The sequence below is a fragment of the Carcharodon carcharias genome (assembly GCF_017639515.1).
Source record: "Carcharodon carcharias isolate sCarCar2 chromosome 36 unlocalized genomic scaffold, sCarCar2.pri SUPER_36_unloc_1, whole genome shotgun sequence".
Classification (NCBI taxonomy): domain Eukaryota; kingdom Metazoa; phylum Chordata; class Chondrichthyes; order Lamniformes; family Lamnidae; genus Carcharodon; species Carcharodon carcharias.
The window spans coordinates 2,100,031-2,126,004 of record NW_024470726.1 but is presented as its reverse complement, the minus strand read 5'-3'; the positions used below and the strand labels follow the sequence as shown (position 1 = coordinate 2,126,004).

Here is a 25,974-nt window from a genome sequence, read left to right as displayed (position 1 = left end):
GGACAGACTGGAAAGTGGAGTTAAGGCCACAATCCGATCAGCCATGATCTTATTAAATGGCGGAGTAGGCTTGTGGGGCTGAATGACCTACTCCTCATTTATCTCCTGTTGCGCTGATGCACATGGGCCAATCAGTCCATGGCACAGTCACCATGGACCTTTTCGAAGCAGTTAGCCAGCGGCATTGCTGAGACATGGGTCAGCAGGTAATTACCTGCCCTGTGAGCTTGGGGTGTTGGGGAGGGCGGTAGATATTTGAAATTTCTCTTAATTAATTTTTAAAGGATTCATGCAGTGAAGACTGATTTGAACTGGTTCATTGTGCTCCTTTTTTTTTTGAAAGGACAGTGTGTGGAATTCACTACCTCGGAATGCAGTGGATGCCAGGACGCTGAATAAATTTAAGGAGGAGATAGACAGATTTTTAACTAGTAATGGGTTGAAAGGTTTTGGGGAGAGGGCGGGAAATTGGAGTTGAGGCCGAAATGAGATCAGCCTTGATCGTGTTGAATGGTGGGACAGGCTCGAGGGGCTGAATTGCCTATTCCTGCTCCTAGTTCTTATGTTTCTAAATCCCAATCATTTGCAGCTCCTGTTTTCAAACATTTAAGTTTGGAAGATTGTGGCTCTGTGAGAGAGCCACAGCACCACGCCCACTGTTATGTGATCCTTACAACATAGCCAAGTTGATGAAATTAAGGATGTTTTACTGCATTATCCTAGACACCAGAGCCTTGCCTCAAAACATGCGGGTGGGTAACGAGCTTGGGTGCGACAGTGCCCTCGGGAACAGGTGCCGGCAAAGTCGTGCTGAATCGAGCAAAGGATGCCAATCCAGCAAGACACTGGATTGCCAACATTTGGAGGGGCGTTTTGCTCACCCCCTGTCACTGGAAACGAAATCTCCCCAGAAGATGGTAGTTTTCTTAGGAGGAGCGGCCTTCCCATAAAAATTCTCAGTTCCACACCAGTGTTTGTTTGCGAGACCCAGGAGAGAATAAAGCCCGGAAACCCATGCAGAGATGCGATGTAGGGCAGAACCATTTCTCTTTGGGGTTATCTGCAGCTTTTTAACTCCACAGTTACTCATTGTGAGAGAATTTCGAGGCCTGTTAGGAGACGTGTTTGGCGAGTTTAATTTCTGCTGTTTCCTGGCACAGCTGACTTGGTTGCTCGGGGGAAATGATGCATCATTTTGAACGAACACAGAATCGGCTGCTCATTTATAGGATGCCAGAACCTTGGAAGGTAAATCCAGCAACTGTGAGCACGTTTGGCAAATCTCTAGTTAGAGTCAGGGCTCACAGTGTTGGGTGTGCTTGTCTTCTCTCAGATCAGGTGAGTTGTGACTTTTGCCTGAACGGCTATTGGTCCATCGCAGCACGGGGTGAATTTTATTGCTGCAACAGTCGGCGGTAACCGCAGAAAACTTTCATGGGAGTTGTGTGGCACACAGCAGCTGCTGAGGTGAGACAGTTGTCAATTCTACCAAGCACAAGTATTCACTATGCTCAGTGAGTGAGTGTAGTGACCTCTTTGCTTCATATTGCTTGGACCAAAGGAGATTATTTGATTCGTAACGTTTGCCTTCACCTGTCAAGGAGCAAAATATAGGTGAGAGACCGATAGATGAGTTACAATGCAAATCCTCTTTTTTAAAAAAAATACCCTTTGTGTCACACCATATAATTTTGTTCTTAATGTACAAAAATAATGCTCTGATATTTGTATTTTGACTTATACTGAAGGACTTTTATTTGGAAATTAGAATTCAAATTTAGTTTAGTGGTTGGAAATGGAAGTGCTGCTTCATGGGAGAGCTGTGGACATACAAAGCACTTATGCATCTTTTACAAAACAAACTAAATACTAGGTGTTCATTTCTAGAGGACTAGAATTGAAAAGCAGTGCAGTGAGGTTAAAGTGTATCGAACCTTAGTGAGACTGCATTTGGAGTTACTGTGAACAGTCTAGTCTCCATGTTATAGAAAGGATGTAGAGACGCTGGAAGAGGTGCAAAAAATAAGATTAATAAGGACGATACCAGGATGGAGAGGTTATAACCATCAGGAAGGGCTGAACAGGCCGGGGTTCTTTTCTCTAGAAAAGAGAAGGCTCGGGGGTGACCTGATCGAGGTCTTTAAAATTCTGGAAGGGTTTTGATAGGGTCGACGTAGAGAAGATGTTTCCACTTGTGTGGGGGGGGGAGCAGAATAGAAGGTCATGTTGGGGGGGAGATGAAGAGGGGGTGGGAGGAGCCTTGTGTGGAGCAGAAACACCAGCATGGAGCAGAGGGGCTGAATGGCTTGTTTCTGTGCTGGAAAATTCTCTGCACCTTGTAAGATATTCTCTTTGGGGAAAAATGAAATGACCAAATGCCTGTGATCTTGGAATCTCTCTGTCTCAGGAGACAATTCTCTGCGCGCATCACCACCTCTGTATTGAATGTTGTCTCTGTGGCTATAGAAGCCCATTTGGGAGTGACGGTCCCTTCTGCAGCTGAGTAGCATTGGCCTGAGGTTGACTGATGTTTTTTCCTTCCGGCAGGCTCTCTTCTGTCCTCTGCTTCTTCCACACCCCTCCTCACTGTTCGTCTTCAGGCACTCTGGTCAGCAGCAAGGGCTACCCAAGCATAGACTCCGATCCTGGTCAACATGAGGTCTCACTTACAGACAGCCTTGTATCGTATACGTGAATGAACAGTTGGTCTTGTGCCAATAGCAAGCTCACAATCGAGCATGCCTTTGGGGATGCGGCCGTCATCCATTTAGCTCACATGACCCAGCCAGAGGAATTGCTACAGGCTCGAGAGACCAAATGTGCTGGGGAATCCCTGCACGCCAGTGTACATCCATATTCGACACTGTTGTGCAAGGAGACGCCCAATATTTGCCTTGATACTGCTTTCAGAAGTGTACAGTTGGAATGATGGGTACAGTTGGGTGATGAGTTGCCCAGAATATGCATGTTGTGTCAGTTGTGTTAAAATTCTAAACCAGTTGAAGACCTGGCCAAACACTCCACAAGGTAAATGGTATGGGATTGCCAGAGTACTGCTGCATGGAGACAGGAGCCTGCTTGTGTTCAGACTCATTAGTGAGGTGCGCTACCTCCAAGTATACACATTGCTGAGGGAATTGGGTGGAGGTGTAGTACAAGGTATTGCCCTGGTATTTCTCTTGCTGAGCTTCTGGCACCTACACTTAGCATAGTATGTTGAACGCTCACAGCAAGTAGCTAAGATTTCTGGTTTTCATCCACGTGTTTTCAGGAACAGTAGAATATAGAATTTGGATGTTTCATGGTAGCTCCAATTTAAAGCAGCTATGGTTCAGGATTTTCTTAGGTTCCTTCACTGGATATGGATGTCGCTGGCTAGGTCAGCGTTTGTTGCCCATCCCTAATTACCCCCTTGGGAAGGTGGTGAGCCGCCACCTGGAGCCCCTGTAGTCCGTGTATTGTATGGGTACTCTCAGCGCTGTTAGAGTGGGAGTGCCAGGATTTTGACCCAGCGACAGTGAAGAAACAGCTAGTATATTGCCAAGTTAGGATGGTGTGTGGCTCAGAGGGGAACTTGCAGGTGGTGGTGTTTCCCATGTGTCTGCTGCCCTTGTGATTCTAGGTGTTAAAGGTCATGGGTTTGGAAGGTGCTGTTGAAGAAGCCTTGGTGAGTTTCTGCAGTGCATCTTGTAGATGGTACACACACTGCTGCTACTGTGCGTCGGTGGAGTGTTGTCAAAAGAGAGTTGCTTGGTGAATTGCTGCGGTGCATCTGATGTTTTTGCAGTTAATTTAAGGATCAGTGTAGAGAAGATCAGAATCCAGTAAGGGTTTGACAGGCTCTCACATTTGAAAAGGTGGCAGTGTATGCGTTTACCTGTAACGTGAAATTGTGAATGATTCACGTTTAAATCAGCAGGCGGTTGATGATTATGGATCTCGCTTGGCACTATTCTTAAAATGTTCAATGTTGTATAATTTAAACAGGTGAACAGAAGTTGTTACTCCTTCCCAGGAGTCCCAGAAGTAAGACCATGCTTGTGGGGAGCAGAAACCAGAAAGGTTTTCAGCCAAGTCAGGCTTGTAAAATAAGGGGAAAATGGCCTGCATAAATTAGCGGCGTGTGATTGAGTGTGTGGTCAGTCGCTGCACATTCCTGGGAAATAGATATTATTTTCCGCTTCTTTTTCAGGCGGTACCAGCATGGCGGATACAGACCTTTTCATGGAGTGTGAGGAGGAGGAGCTGGAACCGTGGCAGCTCATAGAAGACGATGTTGTGGATGATACCGGTGGTGGGATGCTGCTGTCAGCGACCAATAACTCCAGCACAGGTAATTTGAGAAGATCTAAAGAAAGTGTCCTTTGTTCAGTGACTCGTCCCGAGCTGGGTCAGCTGGTCTCAGCAGCGGAGTTACGAACTGTTTCGGTGCTCGTTCCCAAGGGAGAGGAGCTCTGGTTGCCACTCCCAATTGCTAAGTGTGTTCTGCCCCTCTCTTTCTCACACACACACACACACACACACACACACACACACACACACACCACCACCCGCCCCCAAACATGGGTCAAGTAGCCTCCTTGTGGCCATTTAAGCTTGGGCATTTGTGGTACCTTAACACAGCCTGATGACCATACCCATGAGTGATTTTAGTTGGATGATGGCTCAGCCTTGGACCGGGATCTCCTATGCTCTCCCTCTCTAACTAACGCAGGCTAATGCTTGGGGGATTGCATTTGGCTGCAACAGTGGCAGGGAAAGCCTTATCACCGAATCACAGAATTGTTACTGCACAGGAGGTCATTTGGCCCATCATGTCTGTGTTAGCTCTCTGACCTACCTCACGCTATTTCCCTGCTGCCTTCTGGTAACCCTGCTACATGGGGACAGTGAGACTCATCTTTCCAGTGTTTGAGCACCCCCACCACAGCTCATTACACATTCCCAAGGGCCCAAGCATGTATAGACATCCTCTCGGGGGAGGGCTGCCTGCAACTAAGGGCACCTTCCTGAGGACCCTGCTACCCGATTCCTTTCTGGGAATCCCTGACAAACTCCTGCCAGTTTAATTCTCCTTGGGATTCCTCCTGCGAATATTGGCACTTCTCCCCGGATGACTGGCATCCGCCCAAGCGCTCTCTGCAGCGTCTTGTGTTTCTCTGCAGGTCTCCTTTCAACCATCAGCATTCGTGCGAGAGCGCCCCTGCAATTGTTTGCATTCTTACAGCGCTCATACTTTGCTGGAAGATGACTTTGCGATTCACTCGCAGCCTCCGGTTTGCAATCCTGCCACTGTCTACAGCCACCTGGCCACAGGTGGATCAGGATCGTTTGGAACGGAGGATTAGGCGGCATTAGCTCCCAGAGAGTTTGCAGGGCTGAGAAGGTAGCTGTCGAATCAGGGGAAACCACAGTGGTGGGCCCTGAAAGGTTCAAAACTCTTTCAGTTGTGTTCCAGCAGTGGTGTTAAATTGCTATCTTGTACTTGCCAAGTGGTGTGTTGAAAGATTTGTTTCATTTCATTTCATCTTTGGCTCAGTTCGCTGGCTGTGTCAGCTTGTGTAGCTGCCTGCCTGAATCCATGTTGATTTGGCGAAGATACTTCAAGAGCTTGGACATTCTGATTTCCCGATCAGTCATCTTGAGAGAATCCCTCAATGTGATTGGCTGCTTAACCCCGCTTGGTGAAGCTTTGTTGCTGGGCAGTCATCTGGAGATTCCCTCTACGCTTGGCACCAGAGTCAGACTGACGTGGTTGGGGAATGGGGGTGGGGGTGGGGGTGGGGGTGGTGGAATCCACACCCCAGATAGTGCTGGATCTTTGCGGGCCACTTTTTCTTTCTCAAGGTCCAGAGAAGAGTGTCGTCTTTTTGCCATGCACCAGAAGTACTGGGAGCACAGAAATAACAGCTAGCTGCTCCTGAAGGCCTATGGGATGGTGGTGGTGGTGGGGCGGGGGCGGAAAGCCCGTTTTAAAAGTGCATCGGAGAATCTGACGGGTAGTTTTTCTGAGAGTGCCTGTTTTCTCTTGCCCCTCAAGGTATTAAGCCTGGAGTTGCTCCTGCAAGCATTGGGGATCTGCAGAATAATGAGGTTGAGAAAAAGACTATGCTCGCAGTCCTATCTTCAAACAGCAATGGTAAGTGAAGCAAACATTTTTTTTTGTAAAAACCCTTCTGGATATAGTGGTTAACCTTTGTTTCCTACCCACAACTCCAACTGAAGGAATGTGAGATGGGTGTTTTTCAATTCCTACCTTCTCTGTAGTCAGCCCAAGTTGCTGCTGGAAGCCTCATCCATACCTTTGTTACCTCTTGCTTGACTATTCCAATGCATTTCTGGTTGGTGTCTCACGTGTACCCTCTGTTGACTTGGGCTCATCCAAAATGCTGCTGCCCCTGTGTCTTAACTCGCACCAAGCCCTGTTCGTCCATCACCCCCTGTGCTCGCTGGCCATCACTGGCTCCCGGCCCAGCAACACTTAGATATTAAATCCCATCCTTGTTTTCAAATCCCTCCTCCAGCCCCTACAACCCTCCCTATCTCTGTAACCTCCTCCAGCCCCTACACTCCTCCCTGTCTCTGTAACCTCCTCCAGCCCCTACACACCTCCCTATCTCTGTAACCTCCTCCAGCCCCTACACCCTTCCCTATCTCTGTAACCTCCTCCAGCCCCTACACCCCCTCCCTATCTCTGTAACCACCTCCAGCTCCACACTCATCCCTATCTCTGTAATCTCCTCCAGCCCCTACAGCCCTCCCTGTCTCTGTAACCTCCTCCAGCCCCTACACCCCTCCCTGTCTCTGTAACCTCTTCTAGCCACACAACCCTCCGAGATCTCTGCGCTCCTCCAATTCCGGCCTCTTGAGCACCCCCTGATTCCCATCGCTCCACCATTGGCGGCTGTGCCATCAGCTGCCTAGAGCCCTGAGCTCTGGAATTCCCTCCCTAAACCTCCCCAGGCGTGTCTCTGTGTTTCTCTCTCTTGTTGCCAAGCTTTTGGTCACCTGCCCCTCGTCTCCCCTTAACGTGGCTGTGTCAGATCTTGCTTTATATAATGCTGCTGTGATGTTCGATTCTGTTAAATTATGCAAGTTGTTGGTCGTACTGCAGCAGGCAGGTTGGCAGTATTCAAACAGATGCTATTGATTGGTGGGAGAAAAGTTAGCTGCTGCTTCAAGCCTGTCCCATAGCCTGTTCGCTGAAACGTCATAACTAAAGTCCCCACAACCAGCCCAGAGCACACAGCCATGTAAATCTCCCAGAAGGAGCCACTTAGGGAAAAAAGTACTGTGGAAACATCAATCTCCTTTCCTTCCTCCCATTGTCCCCCCCTCAGGCCAGAGGTGGAGGACCTGGAGCAAGGAGTGCGTGCCCCTCCCCAAGTGATGGGATCCATGCTCTAGTTAAAGGACCAGTGACTGGTCTGGCTTCAATTTGAAGGCTTTTGATAGCAGGGGTTAGCAGGTAGCCTTCTAGCCTTCGTGTCAGAAGGCCGTGGCTTCCAACCGCACTCCAGCCCCGTCAGAATTTAGTCCAAAACTCTAGCCCTGTGCTGAGGCAGGACTGCTGGCTGTCAGCTGAGAGAGAGCAGGAGAGTCCTTGCCTGCCATTTCTCCTTCAGCAAATCACCGTATAATTGGTCATCAGTCTAATTGCTGTGTCCATGTTCAAGTATATTCCCTTTGCTTCACAAGTGATGTAGTTGGTTGTGAAGTACTTAAATCTGCTTTTATTTTCCCTCACTGTGGGTTGTGTGGTCATTGTAGAACAGGATGTTTGAATTTTTAAAAGTAAAACACAGTTGGACATCAGGTGTAATGAATGGCCTCCCTTAACTTGTGAACATATTGAAAACCTTTACACCGAAACAGAATTGCAGTGGTTTTATAACCATGTTTGAAATTTTGGTTGTGCTCAAGAATACTTTATTGTTAAGCGTAAGATTCTGGTCCGGGAATCACTGATTACCCAAAGAAGGGAGTCATGTGACTTCTATAGTAGTTTAATATCAAGAAGTAGCAGTTTCAATATGATGCCGAAACTAAATAGACAGGGAAAGTATACAGCTTGTGATGGGTGAGAATGGTTTACTGGCCCTAGAGGAATAACAGACAGATGATGCAGAGTGAGTGTTGACCTTTGTAGCTGGTGGCAGCAGCTCTCTTGCCGAAGTGTTAGGAAGCTCTTCCCCACTCTTAGTCTGAAGACAGGTGGCCAAAATGGACCACTTTGAGAAACGATGGATGGACAGGGATTCGCTCCGTGTGAGATGGGGGTGCGCCCACTCTGTGCATCGTTTGTTGTCGGTGTCTCATCATTAAAATCTCAGCCGTTTAAGTTTTATTAAGTAAGGGATTGGACTCTTTCATAGTCTGTTCCTTTGTGTCTTATTTGCGAATGGTGCCTTTTCTCCCACATCTCATCACACATTTGCTTTCATATAGTTGTGGCAAGGGATAGTTGCAATGGGAGATGGTGGGATTCAAGAGTTTTCTCTTATTTTTCAAGGGATTGTCCCCCCACCTTCTCGAGTGCCAGTTTTTAACCCTCTCTCAGACGGTTGGTTTACATATGGGTCATGAGATCTTTATCAGGAATGTCTGTACAAGAGACATGCCCCTAGCAGAGCTAACAGGCCTCTCCTGTGTTTTTCAGCCAGCATTATTAAGTCAGTTGTATCTTTGCCCTTGGTGTCCAGGCTTCAATTCAAGCATAGTGTTAAATATAAATGGCAGGCGTGATTTCATAACCCAGTGGCTGGAGGGTAGTTAGTATCATCCTGCACAGGAGGAGGCCATTCAGCTTGTTGTGTCCGTACTGCTGTTTGAAAGAGCTGCCCAAATTAGTCCCCCCCTTTTCCCCCAATGCGTTGCAAATATTTATCCAGCTCCCTTTTTTTTTTGAATGTTAGTAATGAATCTGCTTCCAGTGTCCTTTCAGCCAGCACGTTCCAGTTCATGGGATCCCTGGCTGATAGCTCCATTCCCTAGCTCGGGTGCTGATGCTGATTTCCCTCTAGGTGGGGGGAAGAAGGGTTAATCAGATGGCACTACTGTTTTGAAGGGACTTGTTGGTTTAACATTGCTGTGTTTCTCTGATTATTTAACTGTTTAAAATGGTGCTTTAGGCTGTGTAATACTTTGAACTAGCAGATTGTTTGTCTTGGAACACCCGACAGAATATATTGTTTGGGGTAGTATTCTGTGTAGCGCTAATGCAATGGTGTTTAAATGCCCCATGGAAAGGCTGAGGTCTAAAATGCAATGGCGGGCAGAGGCTCTGAGTTAAATTTGCCTTCAGAAAGGGAAAGAACATGGTAAGCCTGAGGTACTCAACTGTTTACCAGGCCTAGTTGCAAGGACAGCAAAGGCAACAAAAGCGAGTCAATGCATGATATTTATTACTTATAAAAGGTCAACATGAATCATCGGTTCCCGATCAGGAATTTTGAATCTTGAGGTTTTAACTGGGTCAGTCCAGTGCTCACGGCCGTTTTCTTCTTTCCAGTCGGTGGTCCTCTGATGAATTCGGGTGGTCAGCCTCTGATTGTGGCCCAGAATCCACCAGGCCTCGGCTCCCAAATGACTGTGCCGCCGATGTACTCACCCACTGCAATGCAGGTACTGCAGGAGACAAAGACTGGAGCAACGAGCAATGTATCGGGGCAGCCCATCTTCATCACCACTCAAGTAAGGAAAGATTCTTCCTCCTTGCTGTTACCATTGTAGGATCTAGGAAGGGTGAAGCACCTAATAGCAGGAGTTTGGTCTGTCACAAATATGTTCATTTAAAAACTTTGTGTCAGATCTTCTCCCATGTCAGGAACTTGCTGTTGGTATCAAACACTCCCAGGGCAGGTATAGCATAGGTTTAGATACAGAGTAAAGGTCCTATACTATGTGTTGTACTTGGCCAGTCAAGTACTTTGTTTTTTTTTGGGATTACTTTTGGATCAAGCAATGTCGCCAGATTTCCCTGAGCTGTACCAAGCAAAGGTCCTTGCAGGAAGTCGCTGGGGTGGATTGGACCCATGAAGACTTTTTAAAACATGAATGTGACATTTACAGCAATATGTGTTAGAGGAATATTAGAAACTGAACTGGACTAGTCATATAAATACTGTAGCTCAAGAGCAGGTGAGAGACTCAGAATTCTGAAAGAAGTCATTCACCTCCTGACTCCCCAAAGACTGTCCACCATCTACAAGGCACAAGTCAGGAGTGTGATGGAATACTCCCCACTTGCCTGGATGAGTGCAGCTCCCACAACACTCAAGAAGCTCGACACCATCCAGGACAAAGCAGCCCTGCTTGACCGGCACCACATCCACAAACATTCACTCCCTCCACCACCGACGCACAGTGGCAGCAGTGTGTGTACCATCTACAAGATGCACTGCAGCAACTCACCAATGATACTTCAACAGCACCTTCCAAACCCATGACCGCTACCATCTAGAAGGACAAGGGCAGCAGATACATGGGGAACACCACCACCAAGCCACTCACCATCCTGACTTGGAAATATATCGGCCTTTGCTTCATTGCAGCTGGGTCAAAATCCTAGAACAGCACTCTGGGTGTGCCTACACCACATGGACTGCAGAGGTTCAAGAAGGCAGCTCACCACCACCACCTCAAGGGGCAGTTAATGATGTGCAGTAAATGCTGGCCTAGCCAGTGAATGCCCATGTCCAATGAAAGAATGCAAAATAAAGATGTCTCCTGTAGTGTTGGTGATGGAGAGTTGGACTATGTGTCATATTGGGAGGGATTGATTGCAATATGCAAAGTTTTCAGCATGCTCTTAACGTGCTCCGTCTTATTTAAAGAACATCAGTACTTTCACCTTGGTGGCTGTCCAACATGTCAACCAAGGTCACTGTACCTCTGACTCACTCAGGGTTAGCCCTTAGTACTTTATTGGGAAGACTTTGGAAGAAAGCAACTCCTGTTGGACTTTGCTTTCCATTTGGTGGATTTGAACATAAGGCACAGGAGGAGGAGGCGGCCATTTGGCCCCTCCGGGTTGCTCCGCCATTCAACAGGATAGTGGCTGACCTTCTCTCCCTCCCACATCCCTCGATCCTTTAGAGTCCTTTTGAGTTCAAGCATCTATCGATCTGTCGTGAATCTCCTCAACGACTGAGCATCCACAGCTCATCTCTGGGATAGAGAATTCCGAAGATTCACGACACTCCGAGTGAAGAATTTCCTTATCTCCTTATCCTGAGACTGTGACCCTGTGTTCTGGACTCTGCAGTCGGAGTAGGGAAGAACAGCCTCTCAGCATCGATCCTGTCAAAGCTGTCAATAACTTATATATTTCAATGAGATCACTTCTCAATACTCTAGATTCCAGGGAATACAGGTCTAGTCTGCTCAATTTCTCCTCATAGGACACTCCCCCCCTCATGCCCTGGAACCGGTCTAGTAAATCTTTGTTGCACTCGTGCCGTGATACCTATTACCTTACCTTTGGTAAAGAGACCAAAACCACTGGCAGTATCCCTGCGTAGTTTCCATTCCAGCTTGAAATGTGTTAAACTTCTTAAAATACAAACTCGCATGAGTGGTCTTTTTTTTTGTGTTCTTCCAGTTTTAATGTTTTTATTGTTTCCTTTCCTCAGGGTTTCACCATGAAAGATCTGAGATCTGTGCAGAATCCGGTTGGGATTGTACTGAATGTACAGGGTGGTCAGGGGACAGTCCCATACCAGACTAAACCTCTGACTTTAGTACCAGGTATGTGGAGCAGTGCACCAGGTACGTTTGTAGAAGAATGCATCGTTGCATGTTTGCTGTTAAATCGTCTGTTATTCCTGGCATGGCGGCAGCAACTGTGGTAAATCTTGATACATCGAGACATTTTTATCCCACAGTGAGATGACAGGTCAGGTTGGAATGTGCTGCTGCCCACGCTTTAGTTGATTGCACCTTAACGATCCAAGCGAGAAAGCCGTGGGATTTGATGAGCTGACTCTCAGCTGCATGTGGTCAGGGTCTTTGTTCCCCTCGTGCCTGCTGTCAGTGACAGTATTGGCCCTAGTTTAAAATCCCGCCACCTTCAACCCCGGAGGCCCACAGCCGTGTCACAGCTCGTGCAGAGTGATTGGCCACTTGGTGCCACGGGAGGTTGGTGCAGGTGGGAGGGGAGAGACATCAGTGGTGTTCCTCAGTATTGGACCCTATTGAAACCCTTCCCTGTCTGGCATTGTGATGTTAATACCTGGTCTGGCTTTGCCTTTACTGGACTGAATTGAAGTTCACATGGTTTCCTCTTTTTGAAAATGCATTTCAAAGCGAGCATGCAAACCAGCAGTAAGATAATTTGCGCTCTCTCTGTCTCTATCTCTGTCTGCCTGTCTTCCTTTCTCACCGTCTCTCTGTCTGGCTCTCCCCCTCTCTCCCCCTCTCTCCCCCTCTCTCCCCCTCTCTCCCCCTCTCTCCCCCTCTCTCCCCCTCCCTCCCCCTCCCTCCCCCTCCCTCCCCCTCCCTCCCCCCTCCCTCCCCCTCCCTCCCCCTCCCTCCCCCTCCCTCCCCCTCCCTCCCCCTCCCTCCCCCTCCCTCCCCCTCCCTCCCCCTCCCTCCCCCTCCCTCCCCCTCCCTCCCTCTCCCTCTCCCTCCCTCCCCCTCCCTCTCCCTCCCTCCCTCTCCCTCTCCCTCCCTCCCTCTCCCTCCCCCTCCCTCCCTCTGCCCCTCTCCCTCCCTCCCTCTGCCCCTCTCCCTCCCTCCCTCTCCCTCCCTCTCCCTCCCTCTCCCTCCCTCTCCCTCCCTCTCCCTCCCTCTCCCTCCCTTTCCCCCTCCCTCTCCTTCCCTCTCCCTCCCTCTCCCTCCCCCTCTCCATCCCTCTCCCAACCTCTCCCTCCCTCTCTCCCCCTCTCTCTCTGTCTGTGTGGCTGTCTCTCTGTCTCTCTGGCTCTCTCTCTCTCATTCTTTCTCTCTCTCTCTCTCTCTCTCTCTCTCTCTCTCTCTCTCTCTCTCTCTCTCTCTCTCTCTCTCTCTCTCTGGCTGTCTCTCTCTCTCTCTCTCGGTGCCGGTGTCTGTCTCTCTGGCTGTCTGTTTCTCTCTCTTTCTCGCTGTCTGTCTGTCTGTCTCTCTCTCTCTCTTCCTCTCTCTCTCTCTGGCTGTCTGCCTCTCTCTCCCTCTCTCTCTCTCTCTCTCTCTTGCTGGGCCTCTCGCTCCTGCTGCATAATGTAATATATTCAAGGTGGAAGGGTGTGGCAGAAATGTAATTTAAAAAGTAGTCGAATTCTTGGCTAGAATTTTGTTCTCTTAACTTGCCTGCTGTCAAAGTATTGATAGTTAAAATGTGGATGCGTGGCCACGTGAGGCCTCGTGGCCAGCTGCGTTCACTAAAATAGCCCCCTTAAAATGGCACATTTTAAACCAGCCCAGGTGCCAGAGGCCGGACCCCCCCCCCCCCCCCCCCCCCCCCCACCCCACAACTCAACATGTGCACAACCACCATGGCCTCAAAGGGAAAGTTTCCTGATTGTCTAAGGTAGCTTGGAGATGCCTGGTTTCTACCCTATCCTCCTAACTGCTGACAATTAGGGGCATGATGGGAGGTGGGCGTTGGCATTGCCAGCGATGATGCACACAAGGAGTCTCAACTCCACTTAGCCGTCTGCCTGCCCCGTAACCCTCGACTCTCTTGTCAATCAAAAATCTGTCTAACTCAGCCTAATTCAGTGACCCAGCCTCCAGTGCTCCCTGGAGAAGAGAATTCCACAGACTAGTGACCCTCTGAGAGAAAATAGGAACGTAGGTTCTCTCCTGGGGTACGTCACCCCTGCAACCTACTGCTGCATCCGAGTCCTCTACGACACGTGTCGGCGTGCAGGGAGGAATCGTTACGCACCTCCAGCTTGTCCTTCCCGCTCATCCTTTTCATACTTTTTGATGATGAGATAGATGGCGACACACTTTAAATCTAACTGTGAAACCTTCCAGCCTGCTTGCTGCGTAAAGGTTCATGTGAGTGCCATACCTTCCGTGATCCTCCACGTCTTTGGTCCCTGACTGTGCGATGGCCAGTGTCGCCGTGTTTGCCCGATGATTAGAATCCCCTGCAAACTGACCACCTTTTTCCCGTGAAGCATTTTGTTGGACGTGACAGGAGTGGGGGAATTGTCCGAGGGTTTTTATTGCTCTTGCCGTCCTTTTTTTTTTGTTTCACGAGAAGCTCAGCCCCCTGAGGCTAAATTGCGCGGTTGAGCCGTCACACTGGCCTCGTAGCTGAATTGTGCGCCTGTGTTGCTGTCTGCTTTATATCCCCGCGTACCTCCCATGGTGTTGCTCGCAGGTTGACCAGGCGCGAAGCTGGGAAGGGAGCAGGAGAAACGGAGCAGCGGGAAGGGATGGTGGAATGGAGTCCTTAGGTGTCGGATCTCGAGCAGAGAGAGAGAGCGAGCGAGAGAGAAAGGGCGAGGCCCCTTCCCTGCTGGCTAGCACGTGGGTGCAAGAATGTCCGGTGCTTGGATTGGCCTGGCTGTGCAAATCTGTATGGGTGGACCTTGCTGGGCCCTGGGCCATGAGCTGCTGTTGAGGGGGATATGGTGATGGAGAAAAGGAACTTGGTAAGCTTGGGTTTGGAGCAGAGGGCTTGGATTAGCTACTGAGGGACATAGATTTGCTAATGAGGTTAGATTATTAGAACTGCCGCTAATATGAGTGCAAGAGAAAATAAAAACCCCATCACAACACTTCACCTTGCTCCTTCTCTCTTGGATGCTTTGCTCACCCCCCCACCCCCAGCCCCCACTGAGCATGTGAGTTGTGATGACCAGCAGCTGCAAAAAGTAAAAGGAAGTCAGCTTCCTTTCTTGTTGTATTTCTCACGGCTAGTAAGGAGAGACGGTGGGGGGATGATGATGGGAGGGGGGGGGCGGGTGTGGTTGTGGTTGTCGGGCCACGTTGGGAGGGATGCAGTGGAAAGAGCGGGGCCCAAATGTGAGGCCTGCGGCAGGAATGCAACCCCTGGGCCCTGCTCATTGCATCGCCGTTGGCTGAAGGAGCAGTGGGTCTGTCATCTGGCAGCAGCAGAAAAATGTTTCCCCTTCTCTCACACACACACACACACAACCCAACCCAACCCAACCCCCCCCCCCCCCCCCCCCCCAACCAAAGATCTGTAGCTCGTGTTGACAGCCCTGAGGCAGCCATGACTCAACTGCCTTTCACCTTCCATCTTATAAACTTGTCTGTCAAACTGCTGGATTTCCTTTGCTGTTCGCGTATACTTCGAAGGATTTTTGGGGGGTGGGGAGAGAGAAAAACTGGGGCCCGTGCGGGTGAGGGGAGCTGATTTATTTATAATTGCTTTGGTTGTACATTTTTAATTTGGTTCATTCGATCGCATGTTGAAGCTGGGGTTAAAATGCACCAGAGTCGCTCTTGATTTTTTTGCATGAACGTTGACGTCTGAGTCACGCAGAAGATGAGAACGAGGGAGGAAAGGCGCAGAGAGGTGTGCAATTGGAGGGAGAGGAGTGGGTATTCTGTGATCTATTTGTCCACAAGCCGCAGCATAGGCAATTAACGAGTAGATATTCTAATTAATATATTAAAACTGTGTTCGTATTACATTAGTGCTGTACGAGTGGGCTCTCTCCCTCTTTTTATGAAGTGTTACTAACCTGATTGTTACAGTGGTTCAATTGTTCCAGTTGGTCATTATTATGATTTAGGGGCAAAATGTTGGTGTAGTGGTGATGTCACTGGACCAGTAATCCAGAGGCCCAGGCTAATGCTCTGGGGACATGGGTTCAAATTCCACCATGGCAGCTGGTGGAATTAAAATTCAGTTAATAAAATCTGGAATTGAAAGCTAGTCTCATTAACAGTGACCATGAAACTATCGCCGAGTGTTACAAAACCCCATCTGGTTCACTAATGCCCCTTTAGGGAAGGAAATCTGCTGTCCTTACCCGGTCAGGCCTACACGTGACTCCAGACCCACAGCCATGTGGTTGACTCTTAACTGCCCCTCTGAAATGACTGAGCGAGACCACTCGGTTCAAGGGCAATTAGGGAGGGGCAATAAGTGCCCTTGGCAGCAACGCCCACATCCCATGAAAGAATTGAAAAATTGTTTGTATTTTATTTGGTCATTGCCCTTTGTGTGTCATGTTGCTATTTGAGATTCAGGATTGGCGTTACTCTCTGACCCAGAGCTGCAGGTAGTGGGTTTGCTGTGGTTGTCGGTTCTGCTCCAAGTGAGTTTATGTGCAGGGGATGGAGATGGGGCGGGAGCGGTGGTGGTGGTCTGGTGGGTTGCAGCCAGAACTGGTGAAGTCTTGGTGAAGGAGGACACCCCAGCCCTGGTTAGCGTCGGCGGGGATGGATCTTGGGAATGGGTAGGCTAGTCTTGAGGAGTAACTTCGTTCCTGCGCCCCAGACCCAACTGAATATTGACGTTCGGTGGGGGAGAGATCTGGTGGTGGTTGGGAGAACAGGTGAAAGAGGCTGTCACGGGAGTGGAGGGAAGGGTGATGCATATTGAGGTGGTGGCAGGGGGCTTGGGCTCAGGAATCTGAGGGCTGTTATTGTAAATTAAAATAATGACAGATTCCCATTCTGTCCCCCCACCCCTGCCAACCCCATCTCACCGAGGTCAACAGCACAGCCAGTCAACCTTGTAGAACATGATTGGTTAACCATCAATTACTTGGCTCCTACAGAAGTGACCATTGGCAGACCCAAGACACATGAAAATAAATCAGTAGATTGGACAATTATTTTTGTTATCATGGAGCTTAAGAAAAGGAATTCCTCTCAAGAATCAAAAATGTTTTCTGTTTTCAACACCGTGCAAATAAATGTATTCTGTTCTCTCACCTGTTATCCTGAGGGAGCCTTTAGCACCGATTTTGATTTTTCAGGTAGCAGGGACTGAGTTGAACTAGTGGCATTCGGGGCAAAAATGATCCAAAATAGCCTGATGTTTTTTCTTACAAACGCAAAACTAAAATTGTTTTTCATGAAATTTTCAGCAATATCTGGCAGATGGTTTCTTCACACCTTTGCAGGGGCAACAGGCAGTCTCAAGAGGTTGAATGGCCTACTCCTGCTCCGAATGTGTATGCTTGTAAGGCTCCATTGAGCAGCTAACACACCAGGATTTTAAAAATTCATACATTGCTCTGCCCAGATTTTGAATGGGAACACCTTTTGTAAAGTTGTCACGCTTCAGTTACACTTGGCTGCCAGTGATGTCGCTGTAGCTGCTCAGTTTCGTTCTCTTAGCTTCTCCACGAAACTTCTCCAAACACTTCTACTTCTCAGCTTTCCAAGGGTTTAGCCACTTAGTGGAAATCAATCTCTCTGGCTCTCTCCCTCCCTCCCCCCCTCCCTCCCTTTCTCTGGCTCCCTCCCTCTCTCTCTCTGGCTTCCTCCTTCCCTCTCTCCCACCCTCTCTCTGGCGCATTCCCTCCCTCACCCTGACGTTCTCGCGCTCCTTTCTCTGTCCCTGACATTCTCGCACTCCCTCTCTCCCTCTGATGTTCTTGCACTCCCTCTCTCTCTCTGTCTCTCCCTGACGTTATCGCTCTTTCTCTCTCTCCCCCTGACGTTCTCACGCTCCTTGTGCTCCCCCTTGTGCGCACTCACTCTGTCATGCTTGCCTGCTCTCACTCTGTCTGTTAGTTACACTTGTCACTGTTTTCCTGTCCATCCTGCCTTCGATATATCTCTCTGATTGCCTTTTTCACATGTTAATTTTTTGTCTCCTTAACTTGTATCTTGTACCTTGTCTTTTTTAAAAAAAAAAAATGTACGCAGGGCATATATGATGGGCCATACATTGGGAGGGATCTTAACCCTGAGCTGACTGGTCTCCCAGACTAGTGTTAACACATCCACGGGGGCTCCTGCAGTCCACAAAAGGTGAGAGTAGGAACAACTTGAGTGAGAACACAGGGCATGGCCTGAGAGAGGGAATAGTAAGAAAGTGGGGTTGGGGCACGGGCCTCCTGAGGTAGTCAGTGCCACAACCCAGCTTCCATCCAGGTTTGTCCCATGGGTTGACGGGGAAGATTTTCAGTCTGCACCCTAGATGGAGTTTGATATCTCCTGTGGGTTGGTGACTCTAAGCCCAGACCATCATGTCTTGCCTAAATGATGGTCTCCGGAGCCTCACGAGGTGAGGGTGAGGGTGTCTCTGCGCAACTGCATTCATCCCCAGTGGCCTACATGGGGCGGAGATCATGGAAATTCCCTTGAAGGCTATGTGCTGACCAGGTCAGCAGCCATGCATCAAACTTCTGGCAGTTAATGGAGGACTGGACAGAGGGAGCATCACGACCATCAAGCCGACTTATGCTCGTAGGTAGATTGTAGAAGCATTTAGGTGTTTTATTTGTTCTGTAAGGGGTTCAACCATAGTGTTACAACAGATCCACCCTCTCCTACCAGGTGCATCTCAGGAATGTGACCAAAAACTAGGTCAAATCCAACCTGGGGTCTCGCCAAACGTCACTCCATCTGACCAGCAGCAGTCTAACTCTAATTCTGGGCAAATCCGACCTCAGATGCCGCCGAGCTTTGAATCAGGAGAGCAGGGACAGAAAACCGAACACGACCCATCGACGCGGAAGCGCCTGTCCCTGACTGAGCACCGATGATGGCGGCAGCGTGAGCGCCGGCAGGCTTGCCGCCTCTGCAAGCGCTTGGCCCTATGTCGGGTGGAGCACCCTGAGAAACACCACCCCCCAGAACCCCCTTCTGCAGGCCCGCCTGACCCAGAAGCGGGCGGTCCCGCCCGAGGAGCGGCAGCAAGCCTGCCGCCTCCGCAAGCGGGCAGCCAGGCTGGAGAGGGAACGGCAGCTGGAGCAGGAGCGCCTGCGCCTCGCCGAGCATGCCTGGGAGGGTGCTGAGGGGAGGGCTGAGAGTGAGAGGGGGAAACTCGAGGCTGCGGTCTGGGAGGGTGCTGAGGGGAGGGCTGAGAGTGAGAGGGGGAAACTCGAGGCTGCGGTCTGGGAGGGTGCTGAGAGTGAGAGGGGAAACTCGAGGCTGTGGTCTGGGAGGGTGCTGAGAGTGAGAGGGGAAACTCGAGGCTGTGGTCTGGGAGGGTGCTGAGATTGAGAGGGGAAACTCGAGGCTGCGGTCTGGGAGGGTGCTGAGGGGAGGGGGGGATACTGGAGGCTGCGGTCTGGGAGGGTGCTGAGGGGAGTGCTGAGAGTGAGAGGTGGAAACTCGAGGCTGCGGTCTGGGAGGTGCCTGAGTATAGCCCTGGACTGGAAGGGTTGTGAAGGCTTGTTTTAAGGTTCTAAGAATTACTTGAACCTTTATTCGGGTTCTTCACGAGACATGTTGTTGGTAGGCAGTAATTTCAGTGTAACAAATTAAGAGTAATAAGAGTATTAAGTAACAGAGCAAATACTTAACAGGGCGATAGTTCACAAGTCACACGTGGCCTTTAATCTCCAGAGGGGCTCAGGTCACAGGTTGATGCTAGTTCTGGTCCGATCTGACTTCTTGCTCCTGTTTCTGGACTTGTTCTGCCTTCTGTGGGGAACATTTAAAGAAACAATTCAAAATGTTCAGCAAAAATACATTCCAGTGAAGAACAAAAACTTATCAAGAAGGACCCATCCGAGGCTCACTTAGGAAGTTAAGGAAATTATTAAATTAAAAGAAGAGACTTGCTACTTTTTTTTTGCAACATTGTAAGTCTGAGGATTGCAAGTGTTTTAGAAATCAGCAAAGGGCCATCAAAAAGTTCATAGGAAGGGAGAAAATAGAATATGAGAGTAAACTAGCCAGGAATATAAAAACAGATTAGGGGCTGTTAAAGGCGTAGAGAAAGGATGAGGGTAGCTAACGTAAACATTGGGCCTTTAGAAGCAGAGATAACAAGAAATTATCATGGGGAATGAGAAAATGGCAGAGACATTGAACAAATACCTTGCGTCTGGCTTCACAGCAGGAGATGCAAGTTCCGTACCAGAAATAGATGATGACCTAGGGGCTGAAAAGAGTGGGGAAATTAATATCAGCAGAGATAAAGTGTTAGTGAAACTTGAGGGACTAAAATCCGACATATCCCTGGGACCTGATGGCCCACACTTTAGGGTCCTAAGAGGGATAGCTGCAGAGGTAGTGGACGTGGTGGCTATGATTTTCCCATAATTCCTTAGATTTAGGAATGGTCCTACTAGGTTGGAAGTTGGCAAATGTTACACCACTTTTGAAGAAAGGATGGAGAGAGAAGGCAGTGAACTACCATTTAGCCTAGTATCAGTTGTTGGGAAAATGCTGGAATCTATTATTAAGGAAGTGTTAACACTGCACTTAAAAAGCATAGTATGATTAGACCAAGTCAACATGGTTTTACTGAAGGAAAACCCTGTTTGACAATTTTTTGAAGTGTTCTTTCAGGATGTAACTAATGGTGTAGATAGATAGGGTCTTCAGGTGAGAAAGGGAAGAAGGTAAAAGAGATGGGGGTATCGCAATATTGATCAAGGAATCAATTGCAGCAGTAAGGAGGGATGACATCTTAGAAGGCTCCTCAAATGAAGCCATATGGGTAGAACTGAAACACAAAAAAGGAGCAATCCTACATTGCTGGGAGTGTACTATAGGCCCCCAAACAGTCAGAGAGAATAGAAGAGCACATATGTAGGCAAATTTCAGAGAAGTGTTAATAATAATAGGGGATTTCAACTTCCCCAACATTAACTGGGTTCGTCATAGTGTGATAAGTTTAGAGGGAGCGGAATTCTTAAAATACATCCAGGAGAGCTTTTTAAGCCAGTATGTAGAAGGTCATAAAAGAGGCGCTCCTGGACTTAATTTTAGGGAATGAAGCCAGGCAAGTGGTAGAGGTATCAGTGGGGGAGTGATCATAACTCTGTTAGATTCAAGGTTGTTATGGAAAAGGACAAGGATGGGCCAGAAATCAGAGTTCTAAGTTGCGGGAAGGCCAATTTTAATAAGATCAGATATGATTTAGCCAGAGTGGAAATGGGAGCAGCTACTTTTAGGTAAACCTGCATCAGAACAGTGGGACTCATTCAAGAATGAAATAGGGAGAGTACAGGGCCACCTTATTCCAGTGAAGATAAAGGGTGGGACCAACAAATTGAGGGAACCCTGGATGTCAAGGGACATACAGGATTGGATAAAGAGAAAAAGAGAGGCTTATGGCAGATACCGAGGGCTCAAAACAGCGGAAGCCCTTGAGCAGTATAGAATGTGTTGGGGGGAACTTAAAAAAGAAATTAGGAGAGCAAAAAGGAGGCATGAAAAACATTGGCAGGCAAAATAAAGGAAAATCCAAAGTAATTTTACAAGTACATTAAGAGTAAGAGGATAACTAGGGAAAGAGTAGGACCCATTAAGGACCATAATGCTATCTTGTGTGTGGAGCCCGAAGACGTGGGTAGAGTTCTAAATGAATACTTTGTGTCGGTGTTCACAAGTGAGAGGGACAACGATTTCTGGAAATCAGGCAGAAGGACACTGATATAATTAAAGAAATTAGCGTAGGAAGGGAGGAGGTTCTAAATGGCTTGGCAGGCTTAAAAGTAGATAAGTCTCCAGGCCCGGCTGAAATGTATCCTATAGGCAGTTGAGTGAGGCAAGGGACGAGACTGCAGGGGCGCTGGCAATACATCTCTGGCCACAGAAGAGGTGCCAGAGGACTGGAGGACAGTCAATGTGGTACCGTTATTCAAGAAGGGAGGAAGGGATAAACCAGGGAACTACAGGCCTGTCAGCCTAACCTCAGTAGTGGGGAAGCTATTGGAAGCAATTCTGAGGGATAGAATGAATCTATACTTGGTGAGGCAGGGATTAATCAAGGAGAGTCAGCATGGTTTTGTTAAGGGGAGGTCATATCTGACCAATTTGATTGAATTTTTCGAAGAGGTGACCAGGTGTGTAGATGAGGGCAGTGCATTTGACGTAGTCTACTTGGACTTCAGCAAGGCTTTTGATAAGGTCCTGCATGAGACACTGATAATGAAGGTAAGACCCCATGGGATCTAATGCAATTTGGTAAATTGGACCCAGAATTGGCTGAGTGGCAGGAAGCAGAGGTCGAGGGTGTTTTTGTGACTGGATGACTGTATCCACTGGGGTTCCACAGGGATCGGTGTTGGGTCCCTTCCTGTTTATGGTATATATAACCGATTTAAACTTGAATGTAGGAGGTTTGATCAGTAAGTTCACGCAAGACATGAAAATTGGTGGGGTGGTAAATGGTGAGGAGGATAGCCTTAGATTACAGGAGGATATAGACGGGCTGGCCAGATGGGCTGATCAGTGGCAAATGGAATTTAATCTGGATAAGTATGAGGTGATGTACTTGGGCAGGACAAACAAGGCACGGGAATACATGATGAATGGTAGGACCCTGGGAAGTACCGAGGATCAGAGAGACCTTGGTGTGCATGTTCACTGGTCCCTTAAGGTATCGGGACAGGTAGATAAGGTGGTTAAGAAGGCATATGGGCTACATGCCTTTATGAGCCGAGGCATAGAATATAAGAGCAGGGATGTTATGCTGGAACTGTGTAAAACGCTGATAAGGCCACAGCTAGAGTATTGTGTGCAGTTCTGGAATCCACATTATAGGAAGGATGTGATTGCACTAGAGAGAGAGTGCAGAGGAGATTTACCATGCCTGGGATAAAGAGTTTTAGTTATGAGGAGAGATTGGATAGACTGGAGTTATTTTCCTTGGAGCAGAGGAGATTGAGGGGGGATATGATTGAGGTGTATAAAATTATGAAGGGCAAAGATAGGGCAGACAGGAAAGAACTTTTCTCCTTGGTGGAGGGATCAATAACTAGGGGGCATAGATTTAAGGTAAAGGGCAGAAGGTTTAGAGGGGATGTGAGGAAGAATTTTTTCGCCCAGAGGGTGGTGGGAATCTGGAACTCACTGCCTGAAAGGGTGGTAGAGGCAGAAACCCTCATAACATTTAAGAAGTATTTGGATGTGCACTTGCGATGCCTTGGCATACAAGGCTTTGGGCCTAGTGCTGGAAAATGGGATTAGAATAGTTAGGTACTTGTTTGTTCGGCACAGACTCGATGGCCTGAAGGGCCTTTTTCTGTGCTGTAGACCTCTATGACTCAATAGAGGGGAACCAGTGGAAGTGGTATACCTGGATTTCCAAAAGGCATTTGATAAGGTGTTTCACAAAAGGTTAATGGGTAACATTGGTATTTGTGTGATTGCCCTGCTTGAGTGCAAGACTTCCAGTAATGCAAAGGGTTAATAGTTAAGGTAAGGGCTTATGGAATTGTGGGTAATATATTAGCATGGATAGAGGATTGGTTTACAGATAGAAAATAGAGTGTTGGCATAAGCGGGACATTTTCAAGTTGGCAGGCAGTGAATAGTGGAGTGCCGCAAGGATCAGTGCTGGGGCCTTAGCTATTTAGAATCTATGTTAATGACTTAGATGAAGAGACAGAGAGTAATGTATCTTAAGTTTGCTGATGATACCAAGCTAGGGAGGAAGGTAAGCTGTGGCGAGGGCACAGAGAAGCTGAGACTGGTTAGGTGAGTGGGAATAAGATGGCAGATGGAGTACAATGTCGGGAAGAATGAAGTTATTTACTCTGATTGTAAGAATAAAAAAAGCAGAGCATTTTTTTAAAAGGTGAGAAACTTGTAAGTGTCGATGTTCAAAGAGACTTGGGTGTGCTTGTACAAGGAACGCAGAAAGTTAGCATGCAGGAGAATGGAGTACAAGAATAAAGAAGATTTGCTACAGTTGTACAGGGTTTTGGTGAGATCACATCTGGAGTACAATGTGCAGCTTTGGTCTCCACGTTTAGGCTGGGATTTTCCGGGTCTGGATGATCTTGGCGGTGGGCGGAGCTGGAAAATCCTGCTTTTAAGATGGATATACTTGCATTGGAGGCGGTACAGCGAAGGTTCACTAGATTGGTCCCTGGGATGAGGAGGTTGTCCTACAATGAAAGGCTGAGTAACTTGGGCTTATATTCTCTGGAGTTTAGAAGAATGAGAGGCGATCTCATTGAAACCTACAAGATTCTGAAGGGGCTTGACATGGTGGACACTGAGAGATTGTTCCCGCTGGTCGGAGAATCTAAAACACGGGGGCACAGTCTCAGGATAAGGGGCCGATCGTTTAGGACTGAGATGAGGAGAAATTTCTTCACTCAAAGGGGTTGTGAATCTTTGGAATTCTCTGCCCCAGAGGGTTGTGGATGCTCCATCATTGAATACAGTGAAGGTTGAGTTAGACAAATTTTTGAACTCTCAGGGAATTAAGGGATATGGGGGAGCGGGCGGGAAAATGGAAATGAAGCCAAAGATCAGCCATGATCGTATTGAATGGCGGAACAGGCTCGATGGGCCGTGTGGTCTACTCCTCCTATTTCTTATGTTCTTCCATTGTACAACTGTGTACTAGATCCTTTCAGAAAGCCCTTTCTATTCATCTCTTGCCCTTGTATGCAGCATTTCTCCTACCAAATTAGGTTAAAGCAATTGACCTGCATCGTGCATAACACAATCTGACCAGTATGCTATTCGCAGTCACATGGATGGACCATCGATGCACCATTCACAGTCATACCCTGAGCTACAGTTAACCAAGCCTAAGCCATGCGGAGAATTTGGATTCTAAATTGTTCTTTGGTAACACGATTACAATCAAAGTTTAGAAACACAATCAAAAATATACAAATAGCCATTTTGAATTTCTCTTATTGTTAAGATGTGCATTCCACAGACACTTTAAGCTGTTCTAATTTCCATTCAATCTTTCTGAATTCTTCTAACTTGTTACCCCTCGTCTCTAAATGTCTAATATTTTACTCCTAATCATCATATGATATCCTTTATTTATGCCTAACCTAATCGATGCAAACAGCTCTTCACGTACCAGCAGCCACCTCTTTGCTTACCAAAAGCCTAAGCAGATGAAGATGGTCTTATTGAATCATATAAGATCCTGAGGGAGCTTGACAGGATGGATTCCCCTCGTGGGGGAATCTAGAACGAGGGGGCACAGTTTCAAAATAAGGGGCCTCCCATTTAAGACAGGGATGAGGAGGAATTTCTTCTCTCTCAGGGTCGTTAGTCTGTTGAATTCTCTCCCCCAGAGTGCTGTGGAGGCTGGGTCATTTATATTTTTAAGGCTGAGCTAGATTCTTGATTAACAAGAGGGTCAAAGGTTATCGGAGGTTAGATGGGAATGTGGATTTGAGGCCACAATCAAATCAGCCTTGACCTTATCGAATGGCGGAACAGGCTCGAGGGCCGAATGGCCCACTCCTGCTCCTAATTCATATGTTCAAATGCTGTACCAAAATTCAAAAGGCAATGGAAAATGTGTAAGAAGTCATATTTCTTACGCTGTGCCGGCAGGCCCTGAGACCAAAACATAGGTTGACTTCTGCTGGGAAGTCATTCTACTGTCCTGCCAATTTTGTGAAAATAATTGCAGACAGCGATGCAGAGAGATCCCCTTGGCATGAGTCAGCAAAGTGTGGTTTGCTGCCTCCTGGGTGCTGGTGGGTCACATCAGTGCCTTCGCTTTGGGCTGTAGCCGGTCGTGAACGAAATCTGACAGGACAGTCATTGTTTCTCTTGTCCATTTCCTACCCTCCCCAACCAGTACCCTGGAGGAGGAGAGCATTGGTGATCACTTTAAAGGCTGTGATTAACCGCTTATGTGATCATTAATAGGTCATGTGGTCAGCAAGGGGTTTGGCGCAATGCTCAACAAATCCAACCTCTTGTAACAGATACAATGCAGCAGCATTGTGACTATAGTCTAAACCAGAGCTTTCTCATCACTCTACCCCTGCACCACCCTCTCAGCCACACCACCCCCCCACTACCGCCAACAAAGCCTGATGACTGAGTTGGACGCGCCTGCTGCTAAATGAATGATGGTGCCAAGTGCAGACATCAGCTAGCCCACCGCTTCCAAAGGCTGGCGGTCAAGCTGAAAAGGGGGCAGAAGCGGGGCAGGGT

At 48.1% G+C, this 25,974-nt stretch overlaps 1 protein-coding gene across 5 annotated transcripts in view; it reads left to right on the top strand.

Moving 5' to 3' along the window:
- pogzb (pogo transposable element derived with ZNF domain b) overlaps positions 1–25,974 on the top strand; it is a 75,818-nt gene that overhangs the window by 10,390 nt on the left and 39,454 nt on the right. For 4 of the 5 annotated variants that reach the window (XM_041181600.1, XM_041181603.1, XM_041181599.1 and 1 more), the window contains exons 2-5: positions 4,193–4,333; positions 6,041–6,139; positions 9,512–9,693; positions 11,634–11,769. In XM_041181600.1, coding sequence (XP_041037534.1) covers positions 4,204–4,333; positions 6,041–6,139; positions 9,512–9,693; positions 11,634–11,769 — 547 coding nt within the window. In that variant the 5' untranslated portion in view covers positions 4,193–4,203. The remainder of the gene's footprint in view (positions 1–4,192; positions 4,334–6,040; positions 6,140–9,511; positions 9,694–11,633; positions 11,770–25,974) is intronic. The other variant, XM_041181602.1, reaches the window with a different exon arrangement.